The 25,175-nt window shown below is 60.2% G+C and overlaps 2 protein-coding genes and 1 long non-coding RNA gene across 4 annotated transcripts; 1 reads left to right on the forward strand and 2 right to left on the reverse strand.

Moving 5' to 3' along the window:
- Positions 1-1,531: 1,531 nt before the first annotated feature.
- Positions 1,532-4,926, reverse strand: LOC145713014 (lipocalin 1-like). Its single transcript, XM_081790871.1, has 6 exons — positions 4,816-4,926; positions 4,205-4,338; positions 3,274-3,347; positions 2,962-3,075; positions 2,218-2,313; positions 1,532-1,557 (listed from the first exon to the last, which is right to left on the reverse strand). The coding sequence occupies exons 1-6, from the start codon at positions 4,924-4,926 to the stop codon at positions 1,532-1,534; spliced, it is 555 nt and encodes a 184-aa protein (XP_081646997.1).
- A 2,633-nt stretch (positions 4,927-7,559) lies between these two features.
- LOC145713046 (uncharacterized) lies at positions 7,560-15,104 on the forward strand. Of its 2 annotated transcripts, XR_014136004.1 has the most exons (4): positions 7,560-9,666; positions 10,665-10,754; positions 11,392-11,498; positions 13,613-15,104. It is a non-coding gene; the product is annotated as an uncharacterized LOC145713046 (long non-coding RNA). The 2 variants fall into 2 exon arrangements; XR_014136003.1 differs by having other exon boundaries at positions 7,560-10,754.
- Positions 15,105-16,404: 1,300 nt separating this feature from the next.
- Positions 16,405-19,673, reverse strand: LOC145713015 (beta-lactoglobulin-3). The gene is made up of 6 exons (XM_081790872.1): positions 19,578-19,673; positions 19,043-19,182; positions 18,424-18,497; positions 17,333-17,443; positions 16,649-16,753; positions 16,405-16,421 (listed from the first exon to the last, which is right to left on the reverse strand). Exons 1-6 carry the CDS (start codon positions 19,671-19,673, stop codon positions 16,405-16,407), a joined length of 543 nt encoding a protein of 180 aa, XP_081646998.1.
- Positions 19,674-25,175: the final 5,502 nt, after the last annotated feature.

Consider the following 25,175-nt stretch of genomic DNA (forward strand, 5'->3'; position numbering starts at 1 on the left):
CGAGGATGGTTTTGATGCGCTGAAAACATAATCACCATCTTTTCCCTTACTATGTGTGGGGTAGGATCTCATCCCATCCCATCCGTGGGGTAGGATCCATGGGGTGGGATTCCATCCCATTCGTCCACACAGTATAGAACTCTCAAGGTTTCTTGCTTATTTGGAATCAGTCAGGAATTATTTTGAGATAATGCAAAGAGTTAGATATCAAAACTTACTTTTTCTCTAAATATCTTGGCCATTTCCCCCAGCAGTGTTTATTGAATAAATAATGCCCCTTAAGACAGGCCCTTTGTACCCCACATTGAGTTATTATACTTGTTAGGGTTCGTTTCTTGATCTTTCTTTCTGTCCCTGAGCTAACTCCCCACGATTGTAATCGCTGTACGTTCATATTTTGTTAGAATAACACAGTATTTGCATGACTTCTCTGACAAACATTTCAAAACTTTTGTTCCTTTTAGATTCTGGTTTGCAGTTTGGGGTAAGGATCCCACTGGAATGTTGACTGGATTGCTCGGATAGCTAGGTTAATTTGAAGATTATTAAATATTTGTGATGTTGAAGGACTCTGCAGGAACATCCCATATCCATTTACTCAAGTCGTTTTTCAGCGTCCCAGAGTAAGGATTTAAAAAATTTTTTCTCCCCGTACGTTCTGCAGATTTCTTGACGAATGAGCAGGAAAGCATCGTGTTTGAGTACCTGTTCGTCTCCAGGGGCTGAGGGAGCCACAGCCAGACATCCGCACCGGCGGCCAGCTCGCCGTCGTGCCGGCCTCACGTGGCCGTGGATGTTGCCTTGCTGAGAGGCGTGGGTCTGGGAGGCCCTGTCTTTGCCCAGGGCGTATCTGGGGCGGGATCCGGTCATACCTGTCTCTGGCATTTCCAGACGGTAAGTATGGAGGCCCCTGACCCAGTTTCCTGAGAGCCCGCCCTGCAGCGGGTGGTCCCCGGCTCACCTGGGCAGAGGGGGACGCCTTCCGTCCCGGCACTGCCCTCGTAGTGGCCTTGACTTCCAGGGCACGGCGCTGGCATGTCTCATCTGTGGTGCAGGTGCACGGGCCTGTGTTGACCTGGCTCCTCTGGGGAGCACGGGCTGGTGCTGTGCTCACTCGGCGCCCTCTGACCTGGGCGGGGACTCGTTGCATCGGCTCACGGGGCCCAGGGCACCTCTCTGGAGTCATCCTAGCAGGACCCAGGTGGCGGGAGCAGGTCAGAGGGTACAGTCCAGCCCCTCGCAGGGTCGTGTCCCTGAAGGGACTCCACGGGTGGCCCCATCCGCCAGACTTCAGTGCTGTGTTTGCTGTGGCCCAGACTTCTGTGGGCCACCTGTCCCCTCCTAGAGCGTTCTCACGCCCCTGGGCCCGGCCGGGAGAGGCTGGGAGGCGGACAAGGTGGGGGCCAGGCCCAGGCTGGAGGGGCTGCCTCAGGGGGTTTGGGAGGCACCGGGGCAAGCAAGGTGGGGGAAGCGGGGAGAGGCGAGGGCAGGGGGCAGGAGGGCCGGGCAGGAAGCCTCGGGCGGCCCTGACCTAGGCTTCAGCTGGGGGACACCGGGCTGTGGAGGGAAGAGAACAGGATGGGGATATGCCGAGGCTTTGTCCGTCCACTTAGAAATCACGCAAACGCAGCTCGCAGCCCGTCCCTCTCTGGGATCACCTTGCCTTCTGCCATCCAGCACCCAAGGCAGCCACGTCCTGCCATGGTCCCGGGGCCCTCACTTTGACCCCCAGACTCCACGACCCCACCTGCCCCTCAGCTAGCCCCCTCGTGGGTCACCCACAGCACGGCCGTGCTGCCCTGCTCTGGGCTCTCTTTTCCCAGGAGATCAGTGAACTGCCCTGTCCCCGCTGCCCTGTCCCCACTGCCCTGTCCCTGTGAAACCGCACAAGGGCTGGACAACGTGTCTGTCTCATTCCATCTACATGCGTCGCCCCCCAAACAGCCTGGCCTGTGTTTGCTGATGGACTGGATGACGCACAGGGAAGGGAGGGTGAGGGGCCCTGCTGTGTGGCCTTGGCCTTATTTCTAAGCCTCTCTGAGCCTCAGTGTCTGAACCCACGGAATGGAGACGGATATTGTGCCCGGGTCACCACGTTACAGGGCGCCCAGCGCAGGCCCGCCCACATGGGCCCCGGAGAGGCTGGCCGTGGTTTTCTGTGCCCTGGTCTTATGCTCCCAGCGCGGCCTGGCGTCGGGGTCGCGTCCACGCACTCACCATCGAGATTGAAGACCGGGGCTTTGTGCAGCCGGAGCTCCCTAACGTACTCCAGGTACTTCCCCAGCCACGTGGGGTCCCCGGGCGTCGTTCTGGCTGGAATCACAGGGTCGGGTGGGGGGGACGCCGAGAGCCCAGGGGCCCGACCTTCTCAGGGCCCCTCCTCCTACCGTGTGGCTGGTTGCCGCGGCCTAGCCTTGGGCCGCCTCCCCCCTCGGAAAGCAGGTCCACCCTGGGCAGCCCAGGTGCAGCCCTCGCCCCTCGGGGGAGGGTCCCCGGGGGTCCTCCCTTCGCCCCCGCAGCCTGCTGCCTGCAGGACCCGGCCGCCCCCTCCCCGCTGCCCACCCCCTGGGCTCCGGCTCTGGTGGGGCCCATCCCCGGGACGGCCCCTCCCCTCCGTCTGGTCTGGAGGACAAGGTGCGCCCCCCTCCCCACGAAGCCCACCCTCCACACCCTCCCCCGTGACCCCCGGTCTCCTGCACGTGGCACTTCCACTTTCTGGAGCCTGATGTGACTCAGCGGCTTTTAGGCTCATAGGCTATCTCCCCGGCGAAGACAGGCGCAGCGTCCCCGCTCCCAGGACACAGGCGAAGCAGGCGGGAGATGGGCTGGATGAATTCCTGAGGGATTGAGCGGTGCGGGCAGGGATGCCCACAGGGGTGCAGCTCTGAGCGGCCCGGGAGCCGCTGGCAGTAAGCACAGGGCTCGGCAGACGCCCCGGGGTCGGGGAGAGCCACCACCTACCCAGCAGCGCCCACAGGCTGGTGACCTCGCCGGCGTCCTCGAGGCGGACGTAAAGAACGAGGTTACTGTAGTCCGTGCCGACGAAGCAGACGTGCATGCTATTGCCTCCCTCCCCTGTGGGAGACCCCGGGCGGTGACAGGTGAGCCCTCTCTCCTCCGCCCCCAGGCCCACCCCCGGGGCAGCGCTGGGCACCGGGAGGGCGTCTCCCTCCGGCACGGCGCTTCCCCCGTGACCCTGGTGCAGGGCATCGGGCGTCCCCTGCCCTCCCCTCGCCCAGCACGGCACCCGGGCCGGGGGCCTGGGCCACTCACAGGAGCCTTGGAACTGGCCTTGGAGCCCAGTCGGGTGGACGGTGACGTTGACTCCTTGGCACACGCCCTCTCCTCTGGGGAAAGAGGAGGGAGCGTTCCGGGGTCACGGCCTCTCCCTGTCTACTGGCACCGGACGGTGCCGGCTTGGGCTCTGCCCCAGGGGGCATCGGAGGCGCCCTGGCTGACGTCCCAGGTGTCCACCTGAATCTCTCGGCTACCTGGGTTCCCGAGGGTCACCCAGCAGGGAGGAAGAGGGTGGGCCCCTGAGGTGCCTGGACGGGGCTAGAGGGTAGGAGTGAGGAACCAGGGGCTTCCTGGTTTCTGGAACGGAACCAAAGCCCCCGGGACGACTTGCACCTGTCTGTCCTTGGCTCAGAGCCTCCGGTCTCTGGGTGGGTGGCCTGGTCCTGGCCGTCCCCGGTCACCTGGGCTCCACACGAAGACCAAGACTTTTTGGCCCCCTGCCCCACGGTCTTCCTTTCTCACCTGGGATGGGCGGGGGTGGGCTGGGTACCAGCAGACCCTGTGGCTGCACAGGCCAGCGCCGTGGTGTCTGGCCCAGCGCAGGCAAGGACGTGGCTCTCACTGTCCTCAAGGCCACCGGTGCAGAGTGTTGTAAGTGTCTCTGGGTTCAACACGGCTCGTCACCCCCGTAGATGTTCCTGACCAACTGACCGCGGTGCTGCCCCAGCCCCTCCAGCTCACAAGGCGGGAAGGGACGCCGGCGGCCGAGGACCGGGCCCCGTGTGTCTCCCCACGGCCCCTGTCGTAAAGCTTTGGGGGCTTCTGAAATGAAACCTCCTACCTCTCAGGACGGTCTCGAGCCTGCAGCTCGGTGCCCCGGGTCCCTCCGGGTCTAACCCCTGGTCCTTGTCCCCTGGGAGGCCCCTGGGAAGACCACCCCGTGAGGAGCTGCAGGGGCCACGCTTACGTCCAGAACAAGACGAACGTCACATCCTCGTCCCGGGTCCAGATGGAATGGAGGCCGAGCCTCAGGGGGTCGGCTGGGGAGACCAGGTGTGCACGGCTAGAGGCCAACTGGATGGTCAGCCAGCGCCCCTCCACCTGCGGGTGTGCGGGGGCGGGGGTCAGGGTGGGGGACAAGTGGCCTGTCCCTGTTGCAAATGCCCTTCCCTGTCAGGCCGCCCTCTGGGTCCCCTGGGCCCCTTCCTGCTGCCTCTCCCTTCCCTGCCCCCTTCAGCTCCTCCCGTGTCTGGTCCAGGCTCCGTCCTCTGTTGGCCTGGATCTGGGGAGGGGGGGACTGTCCTGGGGCCACCACCGAGGCCCGGGGTTGCTCCTGCCAGCCAGCACCAGCCACGACCCCTGCGGTGGTGGGCAATGGGCAGGTCCCTTCCCGTCCCAAGGGTGACAGTGCTCAGCTGGGTGCCTGGTGGCCTGGGCAGATGCGGGCCTGGGCTGGGGACGCCCCTGCCCCTCACGTGGCCTCTCTCCTCGGCTCCTGCTGGCAGAGTGCCACCACGAGACACGAGGACCCTCATCCCTGTCCCAGGGCCGAGCTGGGACCCGACCCGGCTCGGTTACCTTCTGGGCATTAAAGCCTGGCTGTACGGGCACCTCTTCTAGCGTCTGCTGGGCACAAGCCAGGCCCAAGCTGAGGGCCAGCAGCAGGAGTGGCCCTCTCTGGGGGACCATGACCGCGGGGCCCAGAGTGGGGAGAGGCTGGGCAGCTCCCATCCCTTCCTTGTATGTGTCCTCCAGAGGCCGCTCGCCTGGACAGCTGCCCTGGCCAGTGCTGCCGTCTGGCCCGGGCCCCTGAGCACCCAGAATGCCTCCCACAGGAGGAAGTGGCCTCCCGACACCCACCTGTGTCTGAAGGGTGTGAAGGGTGTCATCTGACCTGGGGGGCGGGTGCTGTTGGAGCAGTTTACCTACATTGCTGGCTTCCTGGAGGCATCGGCTCACCCCGGGGCTCGGCTCCCTCCTCCCGGCCTGTGCTCCCCTGGGGGCTCCCACCTCCCATTCCTCCCTCCTCCCGGCCTGTGCTCCCCCTGGGGCTCCCACCCCCCAGTCCTCCCTCCTCCCTGCCTGTGCTCCCACTGGGGGCTCCCACCTCCCATTCCTCCCTCCTCCTGGTCTGTGCTTCCACTGGGGGCTCCCACCCCCCAGTCCTCCCTCCTCCCGGCCTGTGCTCCCCCTGGGGGCTCCCACCCCCCAGTCCTCCCTCCTCCCGGCCTGTGCTCCCCCTGGGGGCTCCCACCCCCCAGTCCTCCCTCCTCCTGGCCTGTGCTCCCCCTGGGGGCTCCCACCCCCCAGTCCTCCCTCCTCCCGGCCTGTGCTCCCCCTGGGGGCTCCCACCCCCCAGTCCTCCCTCCTCCTGGTCTGTGCTCCCCCTGGGGGCTCCCACCCCCCAGTCCTCCCTCCTCCTGGTCTGTGCTCCCCCTGGGGGCTCCCACCCCCCAGTCCTCCCTCCTCCTGGTCTGTGTTTCCCTGGGGGCTCCCACCTCCCATTCCTCTCTCCTCCCGGTCTGTGCTCCCACTGGGGACTCCCACCCCCCAGTCCTCCCTCCTCCCGGCCTGTGCTCCCACTGGGGGCTCCCACCTCCCAGTCCTCCCTCCTCCCGGCCTGTGCTCCCACTGGGGGCTCCCACCTCCCATTCCTCCCTCCTCCTGGTCTGTGCTCCCACTGGGGGCTCCCACCCCCCAGTCCTCCCTCCTCCCGGCATGTGCTCCCCCTGGGGGCTCCCACCCCCCAGTCCTCCCTCCTCCCGGCATGTGTTTCCCTGGGGGCTCCCACCTCCCATTCCTCCCTCCTCCTGGTCTGTGCTCCCCCTGGGGGCTCCCACCCCCCAGTCCTCCCCCCTCCCGGCCTGTGCTCCCCCTGGGGGCTCCCACCTCCCATTCCTCCCTTCTCCCGGCCTGTGCTCCCCCTGGGGGCCCCCACCCCCCAGTCCTCCCTCCTCACCTCCCACTGTCCCAGGGGGTGTGGTGGGGAGTGACAGCTGGAGGGCACATAATCCCCGAGGACAGCGCTCAGCACGCCTGCCAGAAACCAGTTCCAGGCGACGTTTGTTCCTACTCATGATGAGCATGTCTCGTACCCAGCACCCCGTCTCCAACCCCATGGCCACTCGGACCAGGCCGCCCACCCCCCTCTCCCGGGACCCTCTGAGCTGCACGACCCAGCTGGCTGGACGCTGTCCGACGGCCACCCCCCTCAGTCTAGTCCACAATGTGGGGTTCTGTCATGCCCTCCCTGCTTTTTCTAAGAAGAAAGCAGCCTTTCAGGGAGCTGTGCCTGCTGGAGTGAGGCCCTATGTGGGTCACGGCCGGCGCGAGAACCGGTCGGCCTGGGTTTCCCAGGTGGGGCTGCGGGATCCCCTTCCACCCGCCCTCTGGGAGCAGAGGCCACGCAGACGGGCACCCCCATCCCAGGGCTGTGAGGGGACGCCCCAGGAGCGGCGTCAACCCTGGGCTTTCTGGGGACACGGCCAGAAAGCCGGGGGACCCGTCAACCCTGGGCTTTCTGGGGACACGGCCGGGCTGAGCCAGGTGGCTGGTGGGGCAGGGGAGGTGATGTTTCGGCTGTAGTTTTCCAGGGGTTTGATGTCAGATAACAGCACGTGGGTGGGAACTCCTTCCATAACTTGGGGTCCCATCCTTGGATCCGGTCCTGGTCTCCACCCCCAGGTGGCATTGAGTTGTTTCGGGGGTTAGGACGTCCCAGTCACACGGGAGGGCCTGAGTCCCGCTCCCAGAAATCGTCCTGGAATGCGCCCCCCCCCCCCGAAGCGGGCGCAGGTTTCCGGGGGAGAGCCGTGGTCCGGGCGGCCGGGGGGCAGGTGTGAGGCCTGCGGGGAGCACGTCCCAGGGTGAGCTGGACCCCAGGGCCCGGAGCCCGGAGCCAGGCTGACAGAAGCAGCCTCGGAGCGTCTGACCTCGTGACAGAGCCAAAGACTTTACCACTGAGCCCCAGACCCCAAAGGCGGGGAAGCTTCTGGAGCCGGACGAGGGCCTGAAGGACAGCGATTGTGTCCATTGGAAGGAGAAACAGGAGAACGGCCCAGAAACCCTGAGCATGAAGGGCCTGGCGCAGCTGCGGGCCACAGCCTGTCACCGAGCGGGCCTCCGGCACATTCCAGGCAGCCGCGGGCACAGGGAGATGGAGACTGTGAGGTCGACAGACTTGTGGAACTTAGTTCCCGTCTGGGGGCTCCACACAGAGCCACACAAGTGACAGTCACATGCTGCCCGTCTGTCGGGACGGGTTGGCCGCCAAGCTGTGCGCTGGGGGTGGGGCTGGGTGAAGGGAGGAGGGAACAGTTTCCGGTGGGTGGAACAGCATGTGTGAGACCCCTGAGGCAGGCAGGGGACGGCCGACTGAGTGAGGAGAGGTCCGAGCAGCGTGGGAACGCAGACGTTTGCTGAAGGTGCGGAGGCTCCGTGAGGTCACCGAGGCCAGGTCACAGGAGCCCCTGGACCACGTGCATCATGTGGATTTTGTCTGCGTGGTGGTGGCTGGTGGAGGGACACAAGCGGGGTGACATTCTGGCGATGTTCCTGGGCTGTGAGGCTGTGGGGGTCGCCCCCTCTCCCCAAGGCCAGGCTGGCGGGGAGGCGGAGGTGAGCCCACGCGGGAGGCCAGCCTCCGAGAAGCGGGGCAGCCAGCCGGCCTGGAGGGCCGAGGTCAGAGAGCCGGGAACGGCGGTGTCCAGATGCATGGTCGTGGAAGCCGCTCGCGGGGGGTGTCGCGGACTTTCCCGGAACGGGCTCTGTCCTGTCCTTTCCAAAAAAGCGAAAAAACTTACGCGAGCTGGAAATGAAAAGACCTTTCCTCTGGGACAGTGAGGACAGCGCACAGAGGCCCGGGAGGCGCCGGGGCGTGTGTTTGGGGGGCTAGACCAGACCTTTCCGTCCCTCTCTCCCTCCATCCCCCCCCATCATAAAGCCGTTGACATCAGAGGTCAAGGCCGGAGTGTCCGCTGAGCTCCGGGCCTGCTCGGACTCCGCCCCGAGGCTGCCCTTTCCTGTGGCCACCTCCTCTCTTGCCCTGGGAGCCGCAGGACTGTCAGCCCCCCGCCCCGTGGACAGGCCTGCTGCTCTTACCATCATGATGCCCACCTGTGTCTGACGGGGGAGGTGCTGCCCGGCCCTGCCTTTCTGGGGCCCGCCATCACCCACAGACACAGCGAGACCACCAGCTCCTGGCCACAGAGAGGTCACTCGTGCCTTCACCAAAGGAGTGTCCCCGCGGGCACCCCCGGGTGGGCCCTGGGATCTCAGGTGACAGCCCACAGCTCCTCTGGGCCTTCCTCTGCCCTGGGAGGGGTCTAGGGTGTGCATCCTGGGGTGGGTCTTGGGGACAGGACGGCCGTGCTGGGCAGGACGGCAGGCACCTGGGCGGGTGATTCTGTGCTCACACACGATGGTCACTGTGCACGCCTGGCCTTGGTGGCCCCGGGACCGTCACGGCCATGTCGGAGGCTAACCCAGAAAGCCCTGGTTGGCTTAAACGCGTGGCTGACGCATCCTGGCAGACTGGAGATCAAGCCCGCGCTGTGGGAGCCACCGAAGGACTCTAATGAGAGTGATAGTCCAAAGTGGCTGCTTAGGGGAGGGTTCGAGGGTGGCCTAGAGTTTCCCGAGTTAAGGTGCCGCAGGACGTTTGAGCCACTCGGGTAGAGTGTCCCGCCAGTCTCCGTACAGCTCGGCCCAGGGTGTGTTTACGCACTAAGAGGGCTCGGGTGCCACCAAGTGGCCATCCTGGGGACATCAACGCCCGTCACCATGGAGCCACCAGTATCTTTTCCTTCTGTGGGAGCAAATCTCTGCATTTGAGTTCAATCTTTGCGATTTCAAAGTGAGGAAGCCCACGAGATGTCTTGCTTAGCAGTGAGCTGACACTTTCCCCTTGGGTTTGAAACTACTCATTCTGTGCACACGTCAGCTCCAGTCCTGCCGATGCTTCCGGTAAGTCACTGATTTCCTTCTTGCATTAGGGTAACAGAGAGGGTGAGGCATCCCTGTGCAGCGACACCAGATCGTGAAACCCTGGAGGCCGATCCGTCATCGGTGTGACTGGTGACTCCACCCGTGAGGTCCCGGAGCCACATGCCCCCTGAGGCCCCGGAAGACACAGCCCTGAGCTGCTCCCGAGCCTGGCGCTTAAGGCGGGAAACAGCCTTCAATTTTTTAAAAGATAGGGACGGGCCACGGAAAGGACCACAACAGGGCTGTCTATGGGAGTGTGGGTCGTGGGGACTGGTGTTCTGTGATGTGGAAAACCTTAAATTTCCTCACTGCGTCCAGCCCCTGGACAAGTCCCTGGGACAGGCAGAGTCACCGCCCTCTGGGAGCCCAGCTGCCTCGATGATGACACTTCGCTAAGGGCAAAAGGCGATCTTAGCTTAACCTCATCCCGACCTCCGGGATCCTGTGAGTGTCCTTTATCGTGTAAAGGACAGGAAGGAAACTTCCTTCACCTCTACCCCCCAAGATACAAGGTAGCAAATCAGACTCCAAGCCTAAAGTCCCCTGATACGCATCTGAAAGGTCTCATGACTGAGGGTTTGCTAAACGGTAATACATGACCTTTTCCCAACAATAGTGAGCCCTCTCGGGGCCCTGGAAACCTTGCTCCCAAATCCCTTGGAGGCCTGTGCTGTCCCCAGCCCCCTCCCGACTTGGCGGTGGGTAAGCAGTGGCTTCTCCCAGCTCTTCCTGCCCACGGACCTGCCCCCGTGCTTTAATAAAGCACCAAAGATGTCTCAAGAATTCTTTCATGAGACTTTTTGTCGCACAGGGTTTCGCGACTGTTTGCTCTGAACCCCAATATCTCCACATCCATCTGGAGTGGAACAGGTGTCCGTTGTCACAGCTCCCCACCCAAGCCCCGACCAGGCAGCTCAGCTGAAGGGTTTCTAAGGGAGCAGCTGACAATTAGGCGGAAAGTGGGCAGTAGCAGAATCTCCAAGGTGCCCCCCTGGCTAGTCGAGCAGAGCCGGGCTGTGATTTGGAGGGAAAAAAAGGCTCCTTCCTAGGAGGAACCCGTGGAGAATGAGACAAGCAGAGGCCACTGTGTGCTGGGAGCCTTGCCTGGGCTTGTACGCAAATTAGGAAGGGTTTAGCATGGTTTTAGGGATGCCCCACTCCGGATTTTAAAAACTGGAGTTTTAAAAAATCTCCAGACAGCAAGGTCCGTTGGGTGTATTTGTGCAAATCTATTTCTGGGTCCTTTGCTCTGTTCTACTGATCTGTGTGTCTGTGCCTCTGCAAATACCACAGTCTTGATTGAGTTGTATCATAACATTTAAAATTTGACAGACTGTTTCCATTTTATTATTTTTTCTAAGTTATTTTAGATACTCTAGTACTTTGCCTTCCCATATGTATCTTAGAATAATCTTAACTATGTCTACAAAACACCCTCCTAGGATTTTGATAGGAATGGTACTAAAAAACGTATATCAACTTGAGGAGAATTGACGTCTCTGCTATGTTGAGCCTTTCAACTCATAAACACAGTAAGTCTGCTTATTTGGATCTTCCTTGGTTTCTTTTAGCTAGATTGCATAGTCTCCAACATACAGATTCTGTATATGTCTCATTAGATTTACACTGAAGTGTTCCACTTCTTTGGGAGTGATTATAAATGGTGTGCTATATATATATATATATATATATATATATATATATATATAATTTTTTTGAGAGAGACAGACAGACAGACCATGAGCAGGGTAGAAGGGCAGAGGTGGGGAGAGAGAGAGAATCTTAAGCTCTTAAGCTCCATGCTTAGCGTGCAGCCCGACTCAGGACTCCATCTCATGACCCTGGGATCATGACCTGAGGCGAAATCAAGAGTCAGATGCTCAACCAACTGAGCCACCCAGGCGCCTATAAATGGTGCTGGTTTTTTATTTCCGTGTCCACATGTGCATTGCTAGTATGTAGAAATGTAATTGATTTTTGTATGTTTATCTTGTATCCTGCCACGTTGGTGATCTCATTAATTCTAGGAGATTTTGTTTTTGTTTTCGTTGATTCCTTAAGATTTTCTACATAAATAATTGTGTCATCTGCAAATAGAGATACTTTCGTTTCTTCCTTTAAGATCTGTATGTCTTTTATTACCTTTTCTTGACTTCTTGCCCTGGCTAGAGCTTCCTGCGCTCTGATGAGTAAGAGAGTTGGGAGCAGGTGTCCTTGCCACGTTCCTGAGTATTCACCATCCATTCATCACTGATTAGAGTCTTCATCATTGCCCGGTCAGTACCACGTTTCTAAGTTTTATGTAGATGCCTTGATCAAGTTGAAGAAGCTCCCTCTATTCCTACATTTCTGAGTTTTTAAAAAAAATCGTGAAGGAATGCCGAATTTTGTCAGATGCTTTTTCTACGTTGATTGATGTGATCATATAATTTTTCCTTGTTAGCCTACTAATACAGAGGGTTACACTGATTGGTTTTCAAGTGCTGAAGGAGCCCTGCATCCCTGGCATAAATCCCACTTTGTTATGGTGTATAATTCTTTTTTTTTTCGTTGCTGAATTCCATTTGTTAATATTTTGTTAAGAATTGCATCTGTATAGATAAGAAACATTAGGCTGTAGTTTTCCTTTTTTAAAAAAAATCTTTGTGGGCTTTTGGTATCAGAGTAATATCAGCTTCATAAAATGAACTGGAAAATGTTCTTTCCTCTTTTATTTTCTGCAAGAGGTTTTGTAGCATTCACACTAATTCTTTACAAATTTAGTGTCATTCTCCTGTGAAATCACCTGGACCTGGAAATGTCTCTTTGTGGAATTTTAAAATTAGGAATTCAATTTTCTCAATAGGTGTAGGGCTATTCAAATTATCTAGTTCATATTGGATGAGTTGTGGTAGTTTGTATTTTTCTTTTTTTTTTAATTTTATTTTTTATTTTTAAAAATTTACATCCAAATTAGTTAGCATATAGTGCAACACTGATTTCAGGAGTAGATTCCTTAGTGCCCCTGACCCATTTAGCCCATCCCCCTCCCACAACCCCTCCCGTAACCCTCAGTTTGTTCTGCATATTTGTGAGTCTCTTGTTTTGTCCCCCTCCCTGTTTTTATATGATTTTTGCTTCCCTTCCCTTACATTCATCTGTTTTGTCTCTTAAAGTCCTCATATGAGAGAAGTCATATGATTTTTGTCTTTCTCTAATTTCGCTTAGCACATACCCTCTAGTTCCTCCCATGTAGTTGCAAATGACAAGATTTCATTCTTTTTGATTGCCAAGTGATGCTCCATTGTATCTATATACCACATCTTCTTTATCCATTCATCCATCGATGGACATGTGGGCTCTTTCCAGACTTTGGCCGTTGTCGATAGCGCTGCTATAAACATGGGGGTGCATGTGCCCGTTCGAAACAGCACACCTGTATCCCTTGGATAAATACCTAGTAGGGCAATTGCTGGGTCGTAGGGTAGTTCTATTTTTAGTTTTTTGAGGAACCTCCAGACTGTTTTCCAGAGCGGCCGCCCCAGCTTGCATTCCCAGGTAGTTTGTATTTTTCAAGGAACTGGTCCATTTCATCTAAGTTGTCAAATCTATGTATACAGAAGCATTCATAGTATTGCCTTATTATCCTTTGATTCCTGCAGTGGCTGTGATGATATCCCTTCTTTCATTCCTGAGTTAAAATTTGTATCTTCTCTCCTTCGCGCTTTGTCAGTCATGCTAGATGTTTCCTTGCCAGTGTTTATGCTTTTCCTTTCTTATGATTGTCTTACTGCGCTAAGACATTCAGCATGATGTTGAAGAGGAAAACTGGCAGAGGCCGACCTTACTTTGCTGTCAATCTTAGGGGGAAGCAGTTAGTCTCTTACCATTAAGAATGATGTCAGCTGCTTACTTTTTTTTGTTTTGTCTGTTTTGTTTCATTTTGTTTTGCTAATGATCAGTTTAGGGATGTTAAGGGTTGCATTTTTGGCTTCCTAGTTGAGTGACTTCTGGCCAATGGGTGGGGGAGGGGGGGAGGGGGTGCCGGGTGGGATGTGTGTGCCTTTCAGGGTGGAGCATTGAACAACGGTTTGAGGCCCTGTGGGTGTCTGTGTTTTCCCTGTAGCGTGGTGACCAGCAACCTCCTGGGGGTGGCTGTTTGATCACCTGGATCCTTGAGTGGCCCTGAGGTGCAATATCCCTGCTAACCTGTGACGGGAATTGCACGTAAACAATCAGTATATCTGATGTTTTCAGCCACTGAGATTTTAAGTTCATTTGTTAATGCAGCATAAACCAGCTTCTGTTGAATGACTCTCTTGATATGTGAGAACTTTGCCTCATGAGAGGGTATGATATTTTTGAAATATGTATATATATTTTTTAATGTTTATTTATTTTTGGGACAAAGAGAGAAAGCACGAGCAGGTGAGGGGCAGAGAGAGAGGGAGACCCAGAATCGGAAGCAGCTCCAGGCTCCAAGCTGTCAGCACAGAACCCAACGCGGGGCTCGAACTCACGAACCGAGAGATCATGACCTAAGCTGAAGTCGGACGCTCAACCGACTGAGCCCCCCAGGCGTCCCGAAATATATTTAAAAAAATCAATTAAAAGTGCTTATATGCACATGTCACCCTTAATCTCTTAGCCAGTGAGTTTTTGATATTTCCTAATATGTAAACGTCCTTCACTGTCTGGGTTAAATCACGATGTATTGAATTCATTGTTGGATTCAGCCTGCTAATAAATTATTCACACATTTGTCTTTGTTGCAAAAGGGATGGTTGTCCTCTCCTTTCTTCTCTTGTGCCCTCATCCCCCAGCTCTGTTATAGGAGAATCCAGCAATTTCCCACCCATCTATGTCTACACCCTGGAACGACTGCATGATCCAGGAACCATCTGATGGCAGTGTGCTGGTTCAGAAGATCTGGAACTGTTTCTTATTTTCTATGGTTATTGTTCTTTTAAAGCTTTCTTGGTAAAAATTAAACATAGAGATGTCACGCAACCCAGAAATTCCACTTGTGGGTACTCACCTGAAGAAAATGAAAACACTCATTCCAAAAGATACACGTACCCCACGATCACGGCAGCACCATTTACGATGGCCAAGATACGGCAGCCGCCCAAATGTCCTCCATAGACGAACGGATAAAGAAGATGGGTGTGTATGCAACGGAATTATTCCCTGGCCACAAAAAGAGTGAAATCTTGCCACTCGTGACAACGTGGATGGACCTAGAGTGTACTATGATAACTGAAAGACAGAGAAAGACAAGCACCATCTGATTTCACTCATATGTGGAATCTAAAAAACAAAACAAATGAAGAAACAAACCGCGAAGCAAAACACGAAGTCATAAATACAGAGAACAAACTGGTGGGCCCCAGAGAGGGGGAGGCGGGAGGGAGTTGGGCAGAAGAGGGGAAGGGGGTTGAGCTGTGCCAACTTCCGGTTATAAAATAAATAAGTCACGGGCTGGGAAGTACGGGTAATACAGCCCATAATCCTGTAATAACCCCGTGCCGTGACAGGTGGTGGTGAGCATTCTGTAGGGTACAGCTGCTGGATCACGACAGTGTACCCCTGAACCTAATAGCATTATGTCAACTGTTCCTCAACTAAACATTTTTTACAAAGTTTGTTCCAGTTTTCCTTTTAGCCAATATTGGTAATCGATCTTTTTCTAGAAATGTTCCGTTCCATCTATATTTTAAAAACTTAAGGGGCGCCTGGGTGGCTCAGTCGGTTAAGCGTCCCGACTTCGGCTCAGTTCGTGATCTCGCGGTCCGTGGGTTCGAGCCCCGCGTCGGGCTCTGTGCTGACAGCTCGGAGCCTGGAGCCTGCTTCGGATTCTGTGTCGCCCTCTCTCTGACCCTCCCCTGTTCACACTGTGTCTCTCTCTGTCTCAAAAATAAATAAACATTAAAAAATAATAGTAATAAATAAATAAATGAAAACTTAATATCATACACAAATTGTCATGTATATATAACATTTATATATAACTGGGCATATATATAAACGTGTATATATTGTTATATGTAAACTTTGTTATTTGAAAATCCCTGTTTCTGTGGCTCTGTACGTTAAAGTCAGTGGAAAACAAGTTTCTTTCCACCTCTGCTGCCTTCGCCCAGACCACGACCCGGGGGAAATCTCTGTCGTATCATCCGGGGCAGAGCCACGCACTCACAGGCACGTGACGCTTGAGGCCCCAGGACTTCCCGGTGGTAGCGATCGTCCTCAAGTTCCTGAAAGACGACCTGGAGGGTCACGGGCCGCACTTTTCAAAGAGAATGCAATTGGATCGGAAAGTAACTTACTGATGGTTTTCTGTCAATATTGACTAGGTGACGTGACCAGCGAGTTTTCATTTCTCGTCGTTTGTGGAGTTTGGGTGCTGCCCCGCGGCGTGAACTGGCAGGCTGCCCCTGTGCCCTCTGATCTCCTTCCTCAGGTTGAAAAGAGCCCCCCATCATGTGTGCTGGTCCCCAGATGTGATGGGCTGTTCAGGTGCAGAAGCCCGAACCCCGCCCCAGCCTGCGCCTCACCCCACCCCCCCCCCCCCCCCGCCATCCCCACTCATCCCCAGACACGCAAGGCCAGGAAAGAACCAGGCAGACTGTTCCCTGCTTTATTTCTTTATTGCTGGAGGGGGAGGGGCTCAGAGCAGGAGACCCCAGGCTGGGCCCCCCCCCCCCAGGAGCCTGGGGGCTGGACGAACAGGTCCGACAGGTCCGGTCCCTCCTGAGTCCCCGACGGGGCTGGAAGGGGTGTCATCCTCTCTGGGCCCTGAAACGGACCAGGGCTCCCCTGTGATTCCCGGGGAGCCTGTCGGACCCTCGCTGGCCCCTCCCAGCCTGGGGGTGAGGGACGGCCTCTCCACCTCAGGCTGAGTGCTGGTCACCCCACGCCCTTGCCCAGAAGAGCCCATGGGGACGTCTGCGTGGGGGCTCGACCGGGATACAGGAACGACATCCCACAAAGGCCATTCGAGAGAGTGGACACACAGCCAGCCAGGCCCCTGCGGTCAGCAGGAGAGACGCCGGGTTCCAGCCATTCCCGCAGAGGGGCCGGGGCCCGACGGAGGGGAGCTGGGGGTCCCCCGGGACGCCCCCCACCCGTGCACGTGCCCAGGACGTGGGGGCAGGGCTGCTACGTTACCCCAGGAGGCGGGTCGGGCAGGAACTCACCTACCTAGACGCGGCACTGCTCTGCGGGAGGAGAGAGAGCCGGGGGGAGAGGTCACAGGTCGCCGGGGCAGCCCTGGGCCCAGAGGGGTGGGAGGGGGACCCCGCCCCAGGGGCTCTGCACCCCCTCCCCCGGGGGCCCGGGGAATGGGGGCCACCGTGGGAGACGGACGCGCCCCGGGCTCATGGCTGCCCGACGGGTGAGCCGCACGCAGGGTGAGAGCAGGGACGCGGGGTGTGGAGGCGGTCACCTGCCACCCGGGTGGGGTCAAAGAAGAGGCGGACGTGCACGGGCAGAGTCTGGAGGGCTCTGTCGAACTTCTCCATGACCTCGTCGTCGGCCTTCAGGGTCCTGGCTGTGGGGGGCGGTGGGTCAGTCCCTGGGCCGCGGGGCTTTGACGGCCTCGGGGAGCCCCGTCCAGGGAGCCAGAGCAGAAAGCACACACTGGCGTCCTGAGGTCAGCCCCCGGGGTGGCCTCCGGGGCTCAGCCCCCCTGCCCTCCGGGGTCCCCGCCCCGCCCTCCCAGGACGGCGCGGGGGCCCTGCAGGGACACGAGGCCAGGGTCCCCGTCCCCGGGCGGCTGGGGCTCGCCCGCATGGCTGACGTGCTGGCCGAGAACGCGTCTCTAACCGCACACAAAGTGCTTCGTTCAGGCAAAGCGGCCACGTCTCAGCCTCCTGCTACCGGATCTTACCGGCTTGCGTTCCGCTCAGAACTTGACAGGTTTAATGGTGCTTTTGTGGAACATCACCCCCAACCAAAGCTTCTACTCAGCAGTCATCCTCTGGCCGAGGCAGGAACACTAAGCCCAGCCCCTCGGCCTGGATCCTGGATCCCCGATTCCCGAGGCAATGTCAGGGGACTTGGTCCCCACCGGGGGTCCTCAGCCCCCGCCCCCACATGCAGGGGGACCCGGGCCTGCTCAGTGACGTACTCAGGCACTGGCACACGAGGTTCTGCCCGGGGGCGTCGGTGTTCTCCAGGCAGAGGAACAGGTAGTTCTCGTAGTCGGTGTCCAGCACGATGACCTCGTTCTCATCCAGATCTGGGGAGAGAGAGTCCCGGGTCTTCCCTCCAGCAGGAGGGAGAGCATGGGTCTCCTCAGGGCGGCCTCGTGGCAAGGCCGGGGTGGGGGGCTTCTCCTGCACCCCCACAGGGCACAGGGGGCTGCGAGGCCCTGGCTGCTAACTGTGGACCCCCCGCCAGAAATGCTGTGCCTCCTGCTAGACGGGCTCACTCAGCACTCAACCCCGGACCCCCCACCCCCGTGTCCCGGGACCCAGAGAGGTTAAGAAGTGGGGTTCCACGCTGATCTTGAATGAATGGGGCACCTCGGAGAAGAGGGGCGGAGCCGTGGGATGCATGGAAACGGGGGGTGGGGATGATTATGGGCCGGAGGTGACGGTGGCCCTCGGGGGCCGTGGGGACTGCCAGCTGCACAGCTCGGTGCCACACCCCCACCCACGCAGCTCTGTGCTGGAGCCCCTGGGGCCGGTCGGCAGCTGTGGCACGAAGCCAGGCTGGAGGGCTGGCCTAGGGGGGCAAAGTGGGACGCAGCCCAGGCTGCCCGGTGGGGACGGCCGTGGAGGAAGGGGCCCCTCCCACAAGGCCTTCTCATTCTGGACCTGGTGAGGAATGGGGGAGGGAGCACAGGAGGGAATGACCCAACGGGGGTCTAGGAGTGCAGGAACCAGGGGGCAGGCCGGGCGTCATGGGGCGCCCTGACCCGTGGGAAGCGGGAGATGTCCTGGCGCAGGCGGCCTGGGAGGCGGTGCAGAGGACAGCCGGGTGCGGGTGCCTCCCAGGCCCGGCCCACAGACAGCGAGCTGGGTCTCATGGCCGTGGGGATCAGAGAGGCCCAGCAGGGACCTGCCCACGGCCCTGAAGGCGGGAAGGGCAGTGAGAGCTGGCACTGAGGACCGTGTCGCTCTTGTCAGCACCCTGGGGCCGGAGCACGGGCCCCGCCGTGCTGCCCGGGAGCCGCCAGCGGGGGTGTCCAGGGTGGGCCGGGGGCCCAGCACTTACAGCTGATCTTGAACTCAGCAGGGAGCTCGGTTTTTTCTGCCCACACCTTCTTCTGCACACACCTGCCGTGCTCCCTGAAAGAAGGCCGTGTCTGCGGGCCGCCTGCACAGACCTTACCGTGACAGAGCCCAGCTGTGGGTGGGGAGCAGAAGCCCGGCTCTGGGAGGCCTGGGCGGCACTCGGCAGGTGACCCGGTGGGACAGGGCCACCCCATGAGAGGGCGGAGGGAGCCAGAGGGAGCGGGGGTGGGAGTGCCCTCGCCCCAGCAGTCAGCAGACAATTGTGGGGTTTGTGTCCTCCTCTCTGCCCCCCCACACTGACCCAGCTCTCTCCCGTACCCCCACAACCTCTCCAGGGTGGACAGGGCTTGTGGCAGGAACCGCCCAGGCCCCCAGGGCCCCAGCCCCCAGCTGACCGGCCGGCCTCCACACGGGCCTCTCTGCGCACTGCCCTGCGGCCGCCCTGTGTGGTCGGCCCGTCGGCCCGGAGCCCTGGGCGGGGGCTCCGAGGCCACCGGGGACCACCCACACGGAGCCAGCTCCCGTCAGGACCCTGCCCGCCCGCCCGCCCTGGGCCCAGGCCCTTGCCGGCCCCCAGCCCGGGGGCCTCGGTCACCCACCATTTGCGCAGAATGATCTCCAGGTTGTCCCCGGGCGTGGGTCTCAGCTCCTGGACGTACACTCTCAGAGGGGCCGTCTCCGAGTCCAGGAGGGAGATGTCGCTGGCCGCCATGGCTATGGAGTGCCACGTCCCAGCCACCTGGAGAGGGGGCCTGAGCTGCCATGGGGGGCGGGGAGGCGGCCCCGGCCCCACAGCGGGCTCTCCCTCCCGCCCCGGCCGGGGACCCGGTCTAAGTGGGGTGGCAGCCAGTGAGCTCTGGGCGACCCCCCCGCCACCGACCAGACGCCCCTCTGGGAGCCCCCACACTTGAAATAACATCTTGGGTTCCCAGGCGGCTTTAAAGGACAGGTCGTGCGAGTTCAGTGGAACCATCTGGACCTTGGGCAAGCGAGGGAAAGCCGCCCTGAGGACGGGGAGCAGGTTGGGGGGGTGTCCCAGCGTCCTGGCTTCCACCCACGCTCTTCAGGCGGCCGAGGCCCCGCCCCCCGCCCACCCTGCAGCTCACCGCCCCACCCCCCCAGCCGTCCTCAGACCTTCTGCAGGTCTAGGCCGTCCATGGTCAGGGGGACGGTGGCGGCCTGGAGGCCACACACGAGGGCCAGGCCCAGGACGAGCGGGAGGCACTTCATGGCTGCGGCTGTGGTGGCGCTGAGCTCCCGGGACTGAGGAAGGCCAGGCCGCGGGCTCGGGCCCTTATACGGGGGCCGGGGGCCTGCGAGCCATGTGGTTCCCCGAATCCCCCGTGGCTCATCCCCAGGCCCTCAGGGGGCTTCCTCCACCCGCACAATGGGAGGCCTTCTTCCTGCGGAGCGAGCGGGAACGGGACGGTCCCTGTGTCCCTGGACGGTTCCTGGTAGGCCCCGAGGGGGCAGGGCCCGGGGTGTGGGTCCAGGCTGGTGGCCAGTATCGGGAACACTTGCTGGGTCACGATCTTTGACAACAACAGGTCAGAGTCAGCACTGGGGACAGCTGTGTCCTGGAGGGTGTGCCCCGGAGCCCAGCCAATGGCCGGAGGGCCCCACGCCAGCCCCAGGGTCCGGGACATCGTGCCTGCGGGTGGCAGTCTGTCCCACACGAGGACCAGACGTCACCCCTTCACCCCCTCTCCTCCTGCAGGCGCCCAGCACCTCCCGGTGCCCCCACGTGCCCGGCTGGTCAAGGCCTCCCAGGTCTTTCTCCTTCGGTTTCATTCTCTCTCCTGGGGCATCAGCGACTCCACGACCCACGGCCACGGCCTTGGGAGGATGGGTTCTCCTCCCGGTCACCCCACCGCCTGCAGGCAGGGGAAGATGCTGCGAGTTCAGGCGGGGTCCAAGGACGGGCCTGGCCAGCAGTGGGCGGTCTGCCGAGTCACAGGAGTGGTTGGGGACCGTGATGATCGGCAGGGTCACCCAGCCCACGGGCTAGGTCCCTCTCAGGGTGGGGCGCGCGTGGGGGCAGCACGAGGGGTGTCCATGGGTACGTGCCATCAGGAAGCCCACGGGTCTGCCAGGCCGCACCTCTGAAATTGCCCGAAGCACTTCCTGTGGCCCCTCGTGCCCAGGAGCTCCAGGTGTGTGGGCGCTGAGGGGAGTCGAGCGGTTACAGAAGAACGTGTCCCGCCGATCTGGTTGCAAACCAGCACCCACAGGGGGACGCGCGAGCCCCGTGCGCTGAGCCAAGGGGGTGAAAGGCCACCACCTGACGTTCAGACAGTCAACCTGCCCGTCCCCGGGAGGCGGGCATGGGATGGAGGAGGAGCGCGGAGGGGGACTGCCACCTGCCCTGTGCCCTCTCCCGATGGGGCGTCTGGAGAGCACCTCCCCCACAGGTGGGGGCCATCCGGGTGACCCACAGGCAGCAGCAGCAGCTCGGGTGGAGGCCCAGGGCTCTGCTCTCTTTCCTGGAAAGGCCACATGTCACTGCATGTCACTGTGCCAGGAAAGAGCCCACCCTGCAGAGAGATTGCAGGTTCCGGGCCACGGGGCTCTGGTTCTAAGGGCGGGAGAGGCGGTGGCTCAGGCCATCAGGCCGCTGTGGCCCTCTTGTGGCAGCTCGTGCGGACCTGCCTCTCGGTGTCCACGATCCTCCCTGGCAGGTGGCCGGCTTCAGTGTGGCTGCCGCTCCCGGGGGAGGCTCTGACCCCGGACGTGGGGGTGTCTGTTGAAACTCTGAGGAGTGGCCTTGAAGCCAGGCGGGGTGGGGTGGACATTCTTGCTGCCTGTCGGTGGAGGATCTGGAATGGTCCGGATGAGGTGGGCGTCCAGCAGCACCTCTGTGGGGCGTGCACCAGGCACCGTGACCCTTCCGGGCCCTCCCCACGCCCTCCCCGCAGTCCCCGTGACAGCCTCCGGGGTTCAGCGTTTTCCTCTTTTCCGGGGAGCAGCAGGGAATGCACTGGGTTGGATGGTGTCCCCCAAAACGCACGTCCAAATGTGACTTTATTTGGAAACAGGGACTCTACAGATGTGATTTCTATGGATGAGGCACACGTGGGAGTAGGGGCTACTGTCTCATGTCCTTTTAAGAGAAAACAGGGGCAGAGAGGGGACCCGGGGAGAAGGCCTGTGGCCACGAAGCCAGAACTTGGGAGGGATGTGTCTACAAGACAAGGGATGCTGGGACACCTAGCAGCTCCAGAAGCTGGAAGAGGCCAGGAGCCTCCCCTGCAGCCTTCGGAGGGAGCACAGCCCTGCCCACCCCTTGACTGGACTTTGGGCCTGGGAGCTGGGAGAGTGGTCCTCTGTGGTTAGCAGTCCCCACCAGCGGGGGGGTCCTTTGCGACGGTGGCCCCAGCTACTAGCTCCAGCAGCTTCGACCGGTGTCCACGGTGACCCAGCTGCGAGATGCGAGGCCGTACTTGGCTTCCAGAACAGGGTCGTGGGGGTGTCAGCCTGCAGAAAGCAGATGTCCCGTTTTCTGGTGAGTTTGGGAAGCGCTGGCCCCGCCCTCCGCGGGTGACATCCCTCTCGCGTTCTCGGAGATTCTGCTGCGTCCCTGCCAATATGGTGCTGCAAAGCGTGCTGTTCAGGACGCACCTGGTCATAATTTCCAGAATACTCCTCAGAACGCTATTTAAAAAAACACAAAGAGGGGCGCCTGGGGGGCTCAGTCGGTTGAGCGTCCGACTTCGGCTCGGGTCACGATCTCACGGTCCGTGGGTTCGAGCCCCACATCAGGCTCTGTGCTGACCGCTTGCTCAGAGCCTGGAGCCCGCTTCGGATTCTGTGTCTCCCTCTCTCTCTGCCCCTCCCCCGCTCATGCTCTGTCTGTCTCTCAAAAATAAGTAAACTTAAAACACACACACACACACACACACACACACACAAAAGGAAAAAAAAGTGATCGCTGGCCTCAGGCGGTTGGCGTTGTCCAGTCTGAGGGGAGACCCAGGCCCCGGCATCCAACTTTCCCAGATCGCTGCCCCAGTGAGTGGGACGTGGGAGGGGACTGGCCCCAGGCCCTTGCCCTCCTGTCGGGACCCTGAGGTCTTTAGAAGTGGCCGGAGGGCAGGCCTGTGACGGCAGAAGCAGGACATTACTTTTCTTAGGATGAACTCTTGGGGCCAGGGAGGGGCAGTGGGCTTTCATGCGCGTTGATGCCCCACCCTGTTTCCCCAGGACCTGTCCCTCCAGCTGGGCGTCAGTGGGACCAGCGGGCAGCGTGGCACCACGAGGGTGAGTCTGAGTTTTGCCGGGCATGGTCTTAGAGCAGAGAGCAGAGCGCCAGACCTGCTTTGGGCGGGGGGAGGGCGGCTGCCGCCTGGGAGCAGGTGCCGGCACAGGCACGCCCAGGACCCACAGCACAGACAGAGCCACTGGTGGACGAGTGATCGAATGCCTCTGAGGCCCCGGCGTGGGGACAGGACAGCACAGCGGACCCCCCGGGAGAAGAAATGGGTGAAGGTGTTCTGACTGCCCTGCGCAGAGGCTGGGGGTCAGTCCCCTCCCAGACTCAACAACGTGGAGCCTCAAGGTTCTTGCTGAGCTCAGTCAAGGACGAGGAGAGACACCGCACAGAACAGCCGGGTGAAAGGGCCACAGGTGTGGAGGAGGCAGAGACCGAGGCCGGGAGGCTGGGAGGCCGGGGAGCGCCCACCAGGAAACGCGCCCGAAGAGAGTGGGGACCCTCCACAGTTATCAAGCCCATCGTAGCAGTGATCTAAGTGCCGCGACATCACCAGCTCCGACCGCCTCACCGCCCTGCTCTCCTCTGATGTGTTCGAGTACAGGGTCCAAACCCAGAACGGGAGGCAGGGTACTCCCAGCCCGTCCCACGGACCCGTTCAACCTCTGTGTCACAGCAAGACAGGGAGCGGCAGCCTCCCCCGGAAGTCAGTGCAAAACGCCCTCGGCTAAAGGGCAGAATGTCGCACCCAGCAGCGGACAGAGCATCGGAACGAAATCGGTTTTTACCTCCGGCAACCGTGAGGACCGTCTGACACTGCAAACTGCACACCGGTGCCATTTGTAACCTCAACAGGCTAAAGAAGAAAGACGATTTGGTCAGCTTAGCTTATGCAGAAATCACACTGCTTACAGTTTACCGGCAACTCTGGCTCAAAAACACAGCCCGGCACGGGCCGAGACAGGGCAGGGCAGGACAGCACAGGAGGACAGGACAGCCCAGGACAATGAAGTAAAACCTTTCAGCAAAACAGGAATGGAAGGGACATCCCTTGACCTAATAACGCACACGAACGCCCAGTCCCCAGCACGAATCTCTCCCTCCTACAAATGCTGCCGTCGTTCTCTTTGTGCTTCTTTACATGTAATTTGTCTGTTTGTCTCCATCACAGATTTTATTTATTTATTTATTATTTATGAGACAGAGACAGCGCGTGCACGCACACGCAAGCAGGGGAGGGGCAGAGAGAGGGGGGGACGGAGAACCCCAAGAAGGCTCCGCACCGTGCAGCTCATGAGCCATGAGATCACGACCTGAGCAGAAACCAAGAGTGGGACACTGAACCGACCGAGCCCCCCAGGCGCCCCCGGTCCCAGGGTCAGGCCACGTGAGTGCGCTCTGTCCTGGTGGCCCTTTCTTAGTGTTTCTCTGAGTTCTGTGAGCTGCTCTGGAGACTTCCTGCCCCCACCCCCCCAACCCGCGTTCGGTAGCCGGGCCTTCAGAGCCCGCGGGGCCCACGGGGAGTTCGCCTGGCGTCTGCAGGGGGGGCGTCCCGGGGTCTGGACGTCGGGGGTGAGAGCCGTCCGGCTCTGTGGCCGTTGGGGCCGCGCTCTGTGTAAGCGGGTTTGTACCCGCCCGTGGCTGACCACGTGGCTTCATTTCCTGCACTTACCGCCCCCGGCCTCCCGCATCCCTCGGCCACTCGGGGCAGGTGCAAGCCCCCGGCTCGGAGCCTGGGGTGTCTGTCTGTCCGTCCCCCTTTCAGGCCTGTCAGCCTTCGCTGGGGGCGTTTTGCAGCCGCGCTGTGTGGCGCGTCCGTCGGGACTGCCGTGTGTCCGGTGAGCGGGTGGCCTCGTGCTCAGGGACCTGTCATCAGAGCAGTTTCCTTTGCCCGAGGAGGTGTGGTTGGTGCTGCGGTAGCGGGAATGTCCGCCGTCCCGCGAATGTCCGTGGGGCGCCCTCTCGTCGTCTTCTCCCTCAGGCTGTGATGCTCCTGGTGTCCCCTGTGCCGGGTGACCTCCGGCCGCTCCCCGGTCACCCTGCCTCTTCTGTCGGAGACTCCGGGTCCTGTTGAAAGTGTCCCAGCAGCAGCAGCGGCGGCAGCTTCCGGTTTGGGGGCAGCTCGCAGTCCCGCCGGTCTGACGTTCACAGCGTGCCTTTGCCGGCGTGGCTGGCGTGGGGCTCCCGTGGCCCTGCCGGCGCTGCCTGAGGGGCAGGAGCGATTCTCCAGCTCAAGGCCACGGCCCGGCTCCCCAGGGGAGGGTCGTCTCAGGCCCGGTGTCCCGAGGAAGGGGAGTCCGTCCCGGCGGCTCGCGGTTGGAGGGCCCCCTGTTGGTCCTTCTGGCCACAGGCACTGGGCTAGCCTGGTGTCGTGGGGGGACCCCGGTTTGATCCAGGTGGGCAGTGGGCCACCCTGGGCTGCCTTCTGTCCTGGGGGGGACCCAGAACTAGCTGCCACTGCGCTGTCCTCGGATCCCCGGGTCCCAGACCAGACCGCCCTGCTCGCCCGCCTTCCAGGGCTCTCT

The sequence above is a fragment of the Panthera onca genome, chromosome D4 (assembly GCF_046562875.1).
Source record: "Panthera onca isolate mPanOnc1 chromosome D4, mPanOnc1 haplotype 2, whole genome shotgun sequence".
In the NCBI taxonomy this organism is placed as follows: domain Eukaryota; kingdom Metazoa; phylum Chordata; class Mammalia; order Carnivora; family Felidae; genus Panthera; species Panthera onca.